The sequence below is a fragment of the Typopeltis vanoorti genome, chromosome 24 (genome assembly GCF_054136105.1).
Source record: "Typopeltis vanoorti isolate ZY-2024b chromosome 24, IOZ_Tvanoo_1.0, whole genome shotgun sequence".
In the NCBI taxonomy this organism is placed as follows: Eukaryota; Metazoa; Arthropoda; class Arachnida; order Uropygi; family Thelyphonidae; genus Typopeltis; species Typopeltis vanoorti.
Genome location: NC_143572.1, coordinates 40,540,338 through 40,556,019, shown reverse-complemented (window position 1 = coordinate 40,556,019; position 15,682 = coordinate 40,540,338). Strand labels below are relative to the sequence as shown.

General features: G+C 35.3%; 1 protein-coding gene across 1 annotated transcript in view; it reads left to right on the top strand.

The window, feature by feature from the left end:
• Mrgn1 (Mahogunin ring finger 1) overlaps window positions 1–15,682 on the top strand; it is a 122,493-nt gene that overhangs the window by 47,501 nt on the left and 59,310 nt on the right. The window contains exons 8-10 of the mRNA XM_090413751.1: window positions 2,062–2,307; window positions 2,522–2,609; window positions 15,540–15,603. Of these exons, the coding sequence (XP_090269877.1) occupies window positions 2,062–2,307; window positions 2,522–2,609; window positions 15,540–15,603 (398 nt within the window). The remainder of the gene's footprint in view (window positions 1–2,061; window positions 2,308–2,521; window positions 2,610–15,539; window positions 15,604–15,682) is intronic.

The window sequence follows — 15,682 nt, the reverse complement described above, 5'->3', positions numbered from 1 at the left end:
AGCTCTACTTCAATCATCTGGAATCATCATTCTAGTCTTAACTGGAATCAGTTATTGACTGATGCTTATGGTGAGTAGTGCATGTCTTGTGCATGCGTTTTTGAATGGCACAAACAAATTTTGGAAGGCAGAGAAAGCGTGAAAGATGATAATCTCCCAGGCCATCCACGCACAGTAGTTACCGATGACAGCATTAAAAAAGTGCGAGATACGATTTGAAAAGACAGAAGGTTGGGTGTTCGAGCTGTAGCTGAGAAAGTTCATTTGGACAGGGAAAGTGTTTGACACATTTTAATGGAAGAATTGAAAATGAAAAAGGTTTGTGCAAAAATGGTTCTGAAAATGTTGTCAGGTGAACAAAAAAGACATCGCAAGGAACTGTATTTGGACCTTTTGCAATCCATTAAGGATGAACCAGATTTGTTGATTTCAGTAATTACTTGTGATGAAACTTGGATATTTACATATGATCTAGTAACCAAGTGACAATCAGTGCAGTGGAAGTCAGCAACATCTCCAAGACCAAAAAAAAGCACACATGAATCGTTCGAAGTTCAAGGCCATGTTGATTGTTTTCTTCAATATTTATGATATTGTAATGGCAGAGTGGGTTCCCAGCAGTGAGGTAAATCAGCAGTATTACCTTGAAGTCTTGAACAAATTGCACGAATGCCTGAGAAGGAAACAACCAGAATTGTGGAGAAACGGTTGGATTTTGCACCAAGACAATGCGCCAGCCCACAACATTTTGTCTGTGAAGCAGTTTTTAGCTAATCACAACATCATTGTGCTTGAGCACCCACCCTGTTCACCAGACCTGGCTCCCTCTGACTTCTACTTCTTCCCAAAGATCAATTTGGTGCTCAAAGGAACCCATTTTTTTTGTTGGTAGAAGATGTGAAAGCAAAAATGACAGATATCCTCAACAGCCTTTCAGTAAAATGATCTGCAGAATTGCTTTGAACGAACATTGGCACCATCGTATGCAGCTGTGTCAGCTTAGAAGGGGAATCTATTTTGAAGGAGATCATAGTTGATTTTCTCACTTTGTTAAATAAAAAGAAATACAGAACACAGTCATACAGGTAGTCTTGTTTTTTCTGTCAGACCTCGTTTGTTGTTTATGAATATATTTTATAATGTTGTTTACATAGTGAAATACCAAAAATATAGGCCTAGGGATAGAACCTGTAAGATTAGGAAAACATATTTACATTAATTGGTTCAACAGGATAAAGTTGTAACTTAAAATATTCAACAGTTTTCACAAGTCAACAAAATTTTAATATTAAACAATTTTCTAAATTTGTTGTAGTTGACAGGATTTGAATATAGAAACATTTTATACACTAGAGAAGATTATCAAGAGAGAAGGAAAATATTGCTGTTTGTCTTGATGTAAATAAGCATCCTTAGGGAATCTAAAACTTTATACAGGCCATGTGGTTATGGAAGGCAGTTATTATTTAGCTTTCATTTTTCTGTGCTACAACTTTGTAGAAATTAGTTGTAATTTTTCAGAATTCATTTTATTAAAAAAAGTTATTGCTTCTAAATAATTTGGATTATTTTTGATTATTTGAAAAATGTTTAAATATATATATATATATAAAAGTTTATACATACTATGTTGGTATTTCTTGAACTTAGTGGAAATATTAAATTGAACTCAATAGTTTCACTATTATGCAGTTATGTATTAATTCTGTTGATAATAAGTAAAAGCCACGTTCTAATTATTGAATTTATTCTTTTGGTCATAGCCATTGTTTATTATTGAAAAATAATAATTATGTAATAATAAGAAAATAACGAAGGCAACGAAAGAGGAATATATTCATAGTAGTACATGTAATCTTGTATTAATTCCCTTGTTATTAAGTATAAATATATTTTTGTGTAAACTGTGCATTCTGATTAATTGATTGGATTTATTCACTGTCTTATCTCTAAGTTTTATTGCATTTTTATTTTTGCAAAAATAAAAATTCAATAAAAAATAATATATACAGTAATTATTAGGTTTAAAACATATTAACTCTTGTTTTCAACTATTTTTAGGATTTGACAGATGATGAAGTCGAAGATAGTGGTTCAGAATGTGTAATCTGCATGAGTGATGCTAGAGATACTTTGATTTTGCCTTGTCGCCATCTTTGTCTTTGTAACAGTTGTGCTGATTCTTTGCGTTACCAAGCAAATAATTGTCCAATTTGTCGTGCCCCATTCCGTGCACTCCTACAAATCAAAGCTGTACGGAAGTCTTCCACTACTTTACCACAAATTAGTAATAGTGGAGAAAGTCAGGTATTTAAAAAAAAAAAAAAAGAAAAAAAAAAAAAAGCATTTTCAGTATTAAAGAATTAATACTTGATAACATTTTACATGCAGTAAAAAGTTGAAGGTTAGAGTTTCTTTTCTTTGAGTAAGCATTATAATTGAATAAAGAGCTAACGAATTGTGAATATTTAATTATTCTAATCCAACACATATAGAAATTACATAACATAATTTATTTTAGTTGCCTCAGGATATTCCACCTGGTTATGAGCCAGTACCACTTATCGAAGCTTTGAATGGACCTTCAGTACCACCAGCATCATCACCAAGTGAGCTTTTTCTTTATCTGATAAAAATGTCCAGAAATATTCTTAATTGCATTTTAACTAAGTGCTACTTCTATAAAATAAATGAATTATCAAAATAATTGTGAGCAAAGCATAATATAATGATCTCTGTTGCAAGAGGATATATTTAAAAAAAAAAGATTTAATACCAGAATGTTTGAAAAATTTGGTTAAGTTATTTCATCTTGAGTTGAATAAAAAAAAAATATATATATATATATATATATTTATACATGCATATGCACTGTTTCATAAAATAGCAGATGCAATATTAGTTGGTATTTAGTAGGGTAAGCTAGATTTCTGTACTGGCTTCACCAGCTGGGACTTCAGTTATATAAGGGTGCTTCCACTGTTTTCATTTTGGAACTGGATGAACATTGAAAACCAGTGGCTGGCACAACCTCAACAGAATCAGAGGTAGACAATAAACACAGACTTTGAAAATGCCATATTAATATAACTTTGAGCTAATCATATTGCTTACCTGAGTGGATATCATCTTTACTCTCTGTGAACTGCACAGTTGAATATGCTCAGATAGCACAGTTATGCAACTTTTCTTTTTTTTAATTAATTTTTTTTCTTATGTTGATTCCATGCACGAGAAGTTGGTTGGTCAACCTGTGACATGTTGGTACCAAGGATGGATAGGGAGTTGGGAAAGGAGAAATGTGTTCACATTTGGTTTGAAGACCTGTATGTTGCACACCTTGGAAACACATCAGAAGGGAGACTGGTCCAGAGAACAGCAGCAGTAGTAGAAGGAATAAAAGAGGTGGAAAAGAAGCCCTTTTGTTAGAAGACACGATTCCATCTGTTATGCAGAGAACCTTTTATAAGGAATTTTTTACTGAAGATGAGTTTGCCTCCTGAAACTGCCATAAGAGACTGGCTGAATACACATGCAGCTAATGTCTGTGATACACTGGCTTCATTTCCCTGGTCTCTTTAGTTCCAGACAATGACAATGCAACATAACCTAATCGTGTTTGAATTCCACTGTGACATGAATGTTTGTGACATTCACAAACATTCATGTCAGAGCATTATTAGAATTTGAAAAATCAAAAAGGAAACAGAAGAATTAAGAGTCTCTCTCTCTCTCTCTCTCTCTCTCTCTCTCTCTCTCTCTCGCTCCTCCTTCCTAAAATTATTTACTACATATCTGGAAGTAATATTCAAAAATACAAAGCAAAGCAGGGGAATAAAATACATGCAGTTCTCACTTTACAAGACCCCTGGGTTTACAAGTTCTTTTCTTCTAATTTCAAGTTTCAACAAAATCGAAAATATATAATTTAATGGTAATAAATAAATATTCATAAATATGGCATTTCAAACCACAGACATAACTATACAGTACAGTATTACTGTACATGCATTTGTTATTTTAGGAGGAATGCCAGTTTCACTGATTCACATTACATAACACACTAATCATGCTGATATTTTGTATAGAGTGGTTGTTGTTGCTCTTCATTTTCACCGGCTTGCCTTTGTTATATATGTATCTCATTAATTATATTGTCTAAACTCTCTTTTTATTAATTACTTCTTAATTCTAGTTTTTATTGTATTCTTTCCTTCTTAAGCCCATTAACTACTACAATCTGCTTTAGCTAAATTCTATCCTTTCTGTGGCCGCTCCTTCTATTGGATATGTGTGCAAATCTCAGCAAACAAAGAGAACGGCTTGGGTTTGAGCCAAATTTCCTCGGATGCAAATCTAGAATTAACTTCTTTTTCGAATTAAGAAAAATGTGTTTGTTAAAGCTGCCCCATCTTATTTTCTATACAAGAGAAGTCTCCTTGTCAGAGAGTTAACAACCAGACTAACCTATGACTCTGGAATTTAGCTACTAATATACCCAATTTCAAACCCTTAATGAACTTGTTCTAAATACAGTCGTGGCTAATCCCCCACATTTGAATTCATACAGGTCCTAATCTTAACAAGTGGTGCATTGATTTTAGAGATCAGGCAATTTTATAAGATAAAGAAAACAGGAATGTTTATTCATTCTATAGTACGTTACACAATTATCAAAATTACACTTAACTAAGCTGAGTTACACTTGCATGTAACACTATTTTATCAGACAAAATCTCGCCACAATCAATACTTCACATTAAAAGACGATATCAATTTAAGATGTCCTACTCTCATTCATTTAACACATTATGTAAGAGAATATTCCATTCATTCTAAGGCTATTAGACTGTGACATGCCTCAACAATTCAGTATCAAACTCTACTACAACACGTCTCTGGAATTTACAACAATTAGCTAGTGGATTTAAATACTAGAGTCCTGCTACCAGTTCATAAGTCCTATCACATAATACACCAGCACTTTTCTATGCTCTAGCTCTGTTCAGAATACAATGGATCTAGAAAGATTTTACATTACCGACCATTTAGATCACGCTGTCGTCTCCACTCGAACAATTTGCCGAATTCAGGTGACTTGTCTTTTCATTCTATGGTCCATTGTCTTCGAATACGACCCACCAGTGATTACATTCATGAATCACCTTCCTGACGTGGGCGAAACTGCTCTGCCTGGATAGATCCTCGTGGTTCGGCATGAAACTTTGTTTCTCGCTGACAGTCTAGCTGCACCGTTGTTCTGCCTGGCCTGGAACACTACCTCGCCACATGGCCGTTGCTGACCATTGTTCTTCCTGACCATTCGAACGACTTCCAACTGCTCCCAAAAGCCAAAAGGAGAAGAAGCAAAAAAAAAAAAAAACCCGATTTCGCGCCACCCAACTTTTTATATCCTCGCGTAGTTGCTCTCCCTACTACGTCACCAATTCCTCACGGCACCTAAGCCTTTTGCACTCTGTACTATCTTCTCTTTATTACATTTTCGGATATCTTGCACATACCTTGCAGATGCTACTGCCGTTATGTCTTTAAGCCGATTATTTCAATGTGAACTTTGATCTAACCCTTCCCGTTCCACTACATTTCTCACTAAATTTCAGTTTTTGTCTTTTATTCACAGGACAGTTAACTATATAAAAAAATTTAGAAGAATTTACAAAACAAAGGACTAATACGTTATTTACAGTTTCATTTATCCCCATATATAAGCACTTCTTTGGGAAATTTTGGTATCCTAGTTAAATCCCGAATGAAATGTTTTATGACAAATTAAACCTTTCATCTAAGATTTAATACCTTATTTAAAATTCATCCCTCTTATTAATACTGTACAGTAAGCCAAAAAAGTAATGCTACAGAGAGTGATATTAATAAAAAGAAACAGTGAAGAGGAATAACAGTGAAAACAAAATATGAGATTATAAACATGCAGCCAGGAGTGACGTAAAGATCTTTGTGCAAAATATTACCCAACACTTCGACTGCATATATACTATTGTGCACATTTAAACTATTATCATCATTATTATTATTATTACCATTGACCCCGATGGAATCAGAGACCCATCGTACTATTGCACACAATGCTCATCCAACCAGCCTTAAACCGATTCAATGTGTCTACATTCATAACACACACTCAGGCAATGTATTCCACTCACCAACCACTCTCCATGCAAAGGACCTGCTGCTCACACTCTCATACAATTTCCAATGATGGCCTCTTGTTCCCCCCCCCCCCTTCCATTCTGTGAAAAATCTCCTCTATGTTAACCTGATAACAACCCCTGACTAGCTTATATGTCTCAATGATATCCCCCCCCTCCCTTCTCCTATTAATATGGCTTTTTCACATTAATGTAACCTAACCTTTGTCACATAGGTTAGGTTACATTCTCTCCATCTGTCCTCATACTGTACATTCCAAAGACCACTGACCACCTTTGTGAATCTTTTCTGGACCCTTTCCAACATGTCCTTGTCACTGTGAAAAAACCTGGCAACCAAATCTGTGCACAGTAATCCATATGAGGTCTGATCAAGGCCTTATACAATGGCATCATAACCTCTTTGTGCATGTCATAGTCCTCCGCATAATACCGAACATTCTATAAAAAATCTACTCTGTCAATCTGATAATAACCCCTGACTAGCTTATATCTCAATCATATCCCCTCCTTCTACCGCTATGAAACTATTATCACTTTATTTAAATGTTGCTTTATTTATTTAAACTATTAAAAATATTTTTAATTTTAAACTGTTGTTAATCCCATAAGTTGGTAAATACTTGATAATAAGCAAAGATAGGATGCCAGCTGGGGTGTTGTTCAGTTAAACAAGGCTCTGCATTACTTTAATTAGAAAACCAGGGTGAATGAAAAGTCAGCTGCTAGAACACACTTTCAACAGAATTGGAGACAGGCACCATAAATATAAGAAGTATGGTGTCTATTTTTGGAAAAGAAGTTTTTCAGAATAACTAGAGAAGTACCGTATGGATAATGTTACAGAGGCAAAGAATAAGTGGTAGTATTCTGCTATACATATCAGATGTTATATTCAAGCAGTAATGACAGTGAAAGGAAGGAGTAGAAACCATAAAACACCAAGATAAACTTCTGGATTGGCAAGTAGTTTCAAGTAGAGTTATGTGGCCAAATTTCAGAATGGAGGAAATGAACAGTGGGACTTATTGGTGCCTATAATCCCTCAGAAGGTTATCTTAAGGAAGGAGGGGAGGAATTTTTGAGTCATTAGTGAAAGCAGGATGGGAAACGAATCCCAGACATTTAGAAATATTTGGAGAAAAAGAAAAAAAAAACAGAGCTGATAAGGATGGTAAGTACCTTTGAATTTCGGTTCAGGACACACATACTAATCATCACTAGCATTTCAACATAAAATTGTGCACAAATTCACATGAAGAGAAGACACAAGAAATAAGAAATCTCATTGACTAAGTCATTGTTGATAGTGATATCATCATCATTCTAGTTCAGGATACAAAAGTATGCAAAGGGATTTGAAATAGGATCTGATCATCATTTAGTTTTGAGCAGGATATAGAATATCACATAGAAAAGAAAAATATGTAAGAAAATTTTAAGAGAATTAAAGTCAAGAGGCTTTAAAAGGAGAACTCAAGAAAAAATTAATGAGTTTGAAAATAAGAACCAAACCTTGGAGTCTCAGTGGCAAATGCTGAAGCAAACATTGATTCATCATGGGAGGCATGTAATGACTTTGTTTGCAAGGATAGGTAATCTGAACTTCAAAGTAGACACAAGAAATTAAAGAGGCAGTCCTGGAAATGAAGAATATATATTGATAGTGCCTAAGTAAGTCAGCAGCAGCCTTGAAAAAATACAGAGAAAAATGTAAGTAAGCTAAACCCTGTGTAAAAGTAGCTAAACAAAAGTCAGTAAAACGCATTGGTAAAAATATAGAAGACAAATATCATGAAGGTAGCAAAATGTTCTTGAGGGTATTGAAAAAGCTTAGAAATGAAGGAATGAGTACTGTAAGAATAGTTATATAATAAAATTGATATAAATACTGAAGATAAAGATATTCTGGAAGTCTGGAGTAATTACTTTGAAAGATTATTTCATTAGATAAGCAATGACCTGAACTATGGTGGGATATATTCAAAAGGAAGTTCTTGAAGTGGAGGTGGCTATCAGAAGCCTGAAATATGAAAAGACAAATTCCTTGAAAGGATGATATTAAACTAAGAATGCTCAAGTATGGAGGTATAAAAGTTTTGCAGTAGCTATGCTGTATAATTCAGAAGGCTTGGTCAGGTTGAATTTCTGTTATTTGGAGTAGAGCTCATAGTTCCCATTTATAAAGAGAAAAATGAAACTGAATGTGAGAAATTATAGAGGAATTTCTCTACTGAGTGTTCCTGGTAAGATTCATGCAAGTACACATAAGAAGAGGTTGATAAAAATTGTAAAAGAGAAACTTAGAGAAGAACAAGCTAGGTTCAGAACAAATAGGATTGTTATGATCAGATTTACACTTTACGATAGGTAGATAGTTGAGAAGTTATGGGAATGTAGGAAATATCCGTACTTAAGTGTCATAGATTTATAAAAAGCATGCAACAAAATGACAAAAAAACTTTAAAAATGCTACAATTATATATGATGAATGGAATATTATATTAGGCAATATATAGTCTATTTTAAAGTTTTAAGTCAGCAGTTAGAATTGAAGGAAGTATAGGAAGATGGTCTGATGTAAACTTGAGTGTAAGATGTAACTACACTATCCTATCTCCACTTTTATTCTTCATCTTTCTGAATATTGATCATATGAAAATTAGCTCATTACTTTATGTAGATAACGTTATATTCCTAAACAAATCTGTGTAAGTTTACAGAATTCTTTCTCTAAATGGAATAATTCTTATAATGAATTTGGCATGAAAAAAAGACCAAAACTATGAAAATAGGCAGGAACATGACTTTTCAACTTCTTAATACAGGATTTATAGAACAAGTAAAATACAGGACTTCAAATGAAAACTTAGATCTAAGAGTTGGGTTCTGGAATTGATCAAAGACTAGAAACCAGAAGATTTGAGATTTCTGAGAAAATGAATAGAAATGAGGGAAATAAATAGATGACATTAATAGATGACATCAACAGATGGCAGAATCACGCAAAAAAATAAAGATATTATTATTACTATTATTACGGGTAAATTAAATTATATTAACTCCAGGGAGTCCTTAGACTCATCGAGGGAGGCCCTAAACATCATGTCCACACAACTATTCGACATTCTCACAGTATCTATCATACCTTACCTTGAACTCATTCACTGTCATAGCACCCACAACAGACTCTGGCAGCTTATTCCACTCATTTACCACTCTAAAAGTAAAGAACCCAGCTCTAACACCCTTGCTAACCATACTCTTGCCCAGCTTCCATAGATGTCCCCTAGTTCTCACACCACCAGTCCTGATCTCAAAAATATCCTCTGAATTAATCCTATAGAAACCCTTCAGCAATTTGAATGTCTCAATCATATCTCCCCTTTTCACCTATCAACCAATTTCTGCAACCCACAAATCTTCAACCTGTTCTCATAAGGTTCATTCCATATACCTGCTATCATTTTGGTCACTTGCCTCTGATCCTCTCCACCTCCTCCCCATTAAGCAGAAACCTAGGTGACCAAATCTGGACACAGTAGTCGAGATGAGGTCTTATCAAGGCTCGGTACAGAGGAACAATAACTTGCTTTTCTCTGCTCGTCAAAGTATTTTTCAGCAACCAAGTGATTTGATTTGATGAGCTGATTTAGCCACTTTTGTAATGTGCCCCTAAACTTCATCTCCCTATTCACCAACTCCCAAATCCCTGGCCTCGTCAATCTCCTGGAGTACAGTTCCATCAATGTGATATACTGCTGCTAATCTTTTCACCCCAAAATGCATAACCTTACATTTTGGCACATTAAATTGACATTTATTCTCCTTAGCCCAGAACTCCAATCTATCCAAATGATCCTGCAAGATTTTGACATCTTCTACATTCACTATTGCCCTACCCAACTTTGCATCATCAGTGAACAAATGAACAGTTCCTCTTAGATCCTTCCCTATATCATTAATGAACAAATTAAACAGCAGTGGTCCAAGAACAGAACCCTGCAGCACACCACTAGTCACAGGCCATCTTTTGGATTTTACTCCCGAATAAACTACTCTCTGATATCTCTCCACCAACCAACCACCCTCCTATCCATCTCACCAACCCTATATCCATTCCCATATGTTGTAGTTTACGGATTAGAATTCCATGTGGTATCCTGTCAAAGGCCTTAGCCAGGTCCAGCAGTATCACTGTAAACTCATTACCCTTATCCAGTTCAGCCATCACTGTGTTATAAAACTTGAGCAAGTTACTGAGGCATGATCTACCCTTCACAAAGCCATGCTGTCCCCCTGTACAGTATCTCATTTTCATCAATCCATTCCTGTATTTTTCCCTTGACTACTTTCTCCAAGACCTTGACAACAACTCCTCCTGATATGCTGATCGGTCAGTAATTTGCAACAGTAGTCTTGGATCCTCCTTTATGCAGTGGAACTATTTTCCCCTCTTTCCACACCTTCGGGATTAAACCAGACCCGAGACTCAGATTAAACAACATGGTCAAGGGCACTGATAATTCTTTAGCCGCTTCACGTAAGACCTATGCCAGTATACCATCCAATCCCACAGATGTATTCACATTAAGGTTCTGTAATAGACTATTCACCTCCACTTCATTCATCACAATTCCCATATAAACTAATGATTCCTTCATTCTTTCAGTGTCACCACCTGGATGATATACTCACTCAGTAATTCCACTATATCGACTGATTCAGTGACCTCCTTGCCATCGGCATTCCTTAAAATCATTCTGCTGTTTTTTTTTTGCTTGCAACATATTTAAAGAACTGTTTGGAATTCTCTTTTGCTTGCATAGCTAGTTTCCTTTCATAATCCGCTTTTGCTTTTCTTACCACACTTGTTACCCTTCTGGCCTGTGCTTTATACTGTTCATGTGCCTGCAGGTCACCTTTCTCTTTAAATTCCCTCCACGGTTGTTTATTTTTTTGCAGCTCAAGCTTAATGGTGTTATTCATCCATTTAACCCCTACTTGTTTTACTATTTAGACCCCTAGGTATATAATCAGCCATAACCTCTTGTAAATGCTCCTTGACCACTTCTCATGCTCTATCAACATCCAGCCCTTGCAGTTTTACATGCCATGGCACTGAACCAAGCAATCTCCTAAGTTTGCCATACTTGCCAGCACGGTAATTCCACATATACCCTGTCATAATCGAAAATTCTGCACCTTTAGCCACCTCCCAGGTCAAGACCTTATGATCACTGTCATTAGGAATGAACTTGACAATGTTAGCATTTAGAAATAAATGAGCAGAGCTAATCTAGTGTGGTGATTTCTTAAACAGAAGCAAAAGGAAATGTAGGTTTGTTTCCTGATATCTTGGCAAACATCTGACAGATGTTTGCCAAGATGTCAGGAAAAAGAGCCCAAGGAAGACCAAATCTTGGCAGATTGATGCAGTCAGAAGTACCGTAGAAGACAGAAATATAAGATCTGACATATTGGAGCATTGACAAGTTAGACTAATTTGGAGGAAAACTGTTGATGGAAGATTAATAATAATTTAAACTTAATTGTGTAGCACCATATTATTCTGTACGCACCTTGGGTGTACATAGTGAGGAATTTGATGATGAATACAAAGACCTATAGAATCAAGTATGGCAGGATTTATCAATAAAGAGTAAAACTTTTTTATCTGTTTGAATATTTACATATTCTTGATCTTGTTTTCTTATATTTTCAGTGTCCATTGTGCTATCTTTTAGTTTGATTTACCTGTTGCCATTCTAAGATATTCTGTTTTCTTGCTTCCTTAAGATTTTTATTTCTTTCTGTTGTAGGCTTGGATTACTTGCATAATTATACTCACATATTTCATTTAAAAAAAAAAAAATTTTTCATTTAAGCTTTTTTTTTTGTAGTACATTTTATTTTTTGTCACTTTTATTTTCTCATAAGATTTTTGATATATTCTCTGTTAATTAATTTCAGTTTTCTTTTTTCTTATATTCTGCAGTTCTGTTTTATATCAGTCTCCCCCCCCCCACACACATATAAGGTTGCAAAACCTGTAGTATATCAGGGCCATACAAGAGGTTTAGGAAAAAGTAGGAATCTCTTGATGTTTTTCCTGAAAAAGGATGTTGTCTTTAGGGAGATTAGAGGTAGATAAATGAAAGAGTAGGATGGATGTAATCTTGATTTGAAGCTGAGCAATAAATGAATATTCCAATATTCCAAGATTGTCACAGTGTAAAATCTTGTATAGAAGGATTTTAGAAAAAAAATTCTTCTATACCGATTTTACTTAGGAATTCAAATTAGCTAATATACTTATAATTTTTGTTAATATTTAACTTTAATTTTTCTGTTCAAAAAGATCAAAAGACAAAGAAAAAAAAATGTCTGAATGAAATGTAACAATATATTGTTAAAACAAAGAGATATCCCAGACCAGGAGGGATTAAGTATATGACCTTAGGCTACCGCACTCACGAAGGTCAAGAATGTACGGGGTTTCCTGCCTCAACGCAGTGACCAAACTGTGGGGGGGGGGGGAATAGATCTCTATGAATACCCAGGGTAATAAAATCATAGCAGGATCTAAGTTCGATTGAGCAAGATAAAAGGGGGAGACATTGAGAAAGCAGGGGGTCATCATCGAGATCGTAACCATTGTCGGAAGTGGTTCTTGCCATGGTTCGTTGTCGTCGCGCGTTTTTCGTTAGCCATAGTAGAGGTCAGTCATCGTCTGGTAGATGGCCACATAGGAAGAGAGATTCAGTTCGATGTTCGTGGCAGGATAACTTTGCCTTCACCCAAGTTCTGCTCCGGTTCCAGGTTCGAGAATGTCATGCTGATTTAAGGCCGGGGACACATGTTCCAGCCAACAGATGCCCGAGGTGCGAGATAACTCATTTGACTATTGAAGAAAGTCAGTTCCGAATTTCCTGCCGCTAAGTTTCCTGGCGTTCTCAGCAATAGGAAGTGCCTCATCGATCTCAGAAAAAGGTGCGTGCGTGTGTGCGTAGCCAAGATCAGAACGTAACAGAGGATAATGATTTAAAGAATCTACTAATGTGGACTAGGCAACTATAAGCCAAGTAAGGTCTATTTTATTATATTTTACTAGGAGCGGAAATTGTGACAGAGATCTCTCTAAAGTTTTAATGTTAGTATTACTTCAGGACTAAAGGAATTTAGCTAACCTTTGTGAATTAACTTCCTCAGTTGTATGAGATAGGATAGCCTTAATATAAGATGAAATCTTAATATTGTTTATTAGCTAAGCCTGCGTATTGTATAGCATGTGTAAGTTTGCTCTGTGTATGACTAAGTGATGGCTCAAGTATTACCTTAGACATGTTGTTTAAGAGAGAATTGTTAAACTAGGAAGATTATTTATAATTCCAAGCATATTTCGCTGTAGAAGTATAGAGCCTGAAATAACTTGTTTGCTTAATGTTAACTTTTATTGTACATTCAATTAGCATGAATAAATGTGAAGAAAGTTGTAGAATTGGTGGTAATATAGAGGAAGTAACTGGGGAAGAGTCACATCATAGGAGTGACGTTCTTAGGACTTGTAGAAGCAATAATGATTTCTTATGTTTATTCACTAATGCTAGAAGTATTCAAAATAAAGGGAATGAAATCGTTGCTTTGCTCGAGTCTGTTCGCCCCAAAATTGTTGGTATAAATGAGACGTGGTTAGATGACGATGACATCCTGACAGGAATAGAGATGAACGGATATGATATTTTTCGTAAAGATAGACAGGGATGAAAGGGAGGAGGAGTACTGTTAATGGTAGCAGATGAGTTGTGCCCATCTAAGTGGAATTGCAAGGTGCAAATAGTGGTCACGATTTTGAGGCGGTATGGTGTGAGGTAGAAGTAAACAGGATGAAATATTTAGTTGGGTGTTGCTATAGACCTGGTAATATGGAGGGTAATGAGAAGGAAATGTATAGGCAAATTGGCCTAGCTAGCAAGAAATGAGTTATCATTATGGGCGACTTTAATTATGGTAATATAGACTGGAAGCAAGAGACTGCATCTGGGGATAAAGAAAATGAATTTTTGGAGTTTTTGAAAGATAATTACCTTAGGCAGCACGTAACGGAGGGTACACGAGGATCAAGAGTTGGATTTGATCATCTTATCAGATGATGTTATTATAAATGAGGTGTCAAATCTTCCACCAGTTGGTGAGAGTGACCACGAGGTAATCACGTGCAGGGTGACCAGTCATTCGAGGACGTCTGTTAGAAAGGGATATATGTGGAATTATAAGACTGGTAATTACGAAAAGCTCAGGAAACAGCTTGCGATAATAAATTGGAAAGAGGAACTGGATGGAAAGGATATCAATGCTGCTTGGGCCATACTCAAGAACTATTTGGTGGAGGCAATATCAGAGTGTATTCCAAGGGTCAAGAGGGTAAATAGAGTGGGTGTAAAATGGATGAATCAAGAGATAAGGTATGCAATCTGGAAGTTATGGAAGAAACACAAAATGAGTATTTATAACAATTATTCATTGCAAGGCACATGGAGATAGTGGACCTCATCAACATTTGTTCAGGTAATGAATTTGCAGAGTACAGTGACAGCATTGCAGTTGTTTAGGTAGTACAGCTTCACTAGCAATGCACATTGGGGCAGGTTAGTGCCATCATTGTGTAGTATTAACAATAGTATCAACAGCCAAAATGAAGAGAAAAATCCTGTATCCATCCTTTTAAACTCTCCTGGCACCTGCTGAGTTGCATGATATGAAAATTTCACACATTTGGTGTTTATGCCTCCTGGTGGTGAATTTCAGAACTACTTTTTTTTTCTTTCTCACATGTTGCTTCTGTATGGCATACTGTATATTCCTGTAAAGTTTCTCAGCATTTGGATCACTGGATGGCATTCCACAAGGCCTTAAACAAAGATTCTTTTAATTTTGATCATCCTGTATATGCCATAAAATGAAAATGATACTTCCAGTCATTTATTTCCTTGTGAAATAAATAATGTGAATGATTTTAGAATGAGTGGTTATCTAAGAGCTTTCATGTTCATTTTTTATAATGTCTTGGCTTTACATACTTATTTGACAAAAGAATATTCTATAAACCAACAGCTGCCTTAAACTATATTTTTTGAAAGTAACCTAGACCGAAAATTTCACTGATTATATTTTATTCAGTAATATGTTAAATTTATTATAATCCATAATATCCACTGTTTATGCTTGTTCAACTTCTAATTTCCAGATTTAGGGCACCTGAATATAATGATTTATAACCTTGAAGTTGTATAGAATGTAATGTGAGCTACAAAAAATTAGGATAAATATTATCATTTTTCCCCTCTCTAGTTCAGCCATCTAATCCAACATTTGCCAATAGTCCAGATATTCCACAAAAAAGAAGCTTAGAGCGGTAATTGTTTGAAACATCTCTTTGAAATTATAAAATAAATCATTATTTAAAAATGCATGTATTTTTTGTTATTCAAATG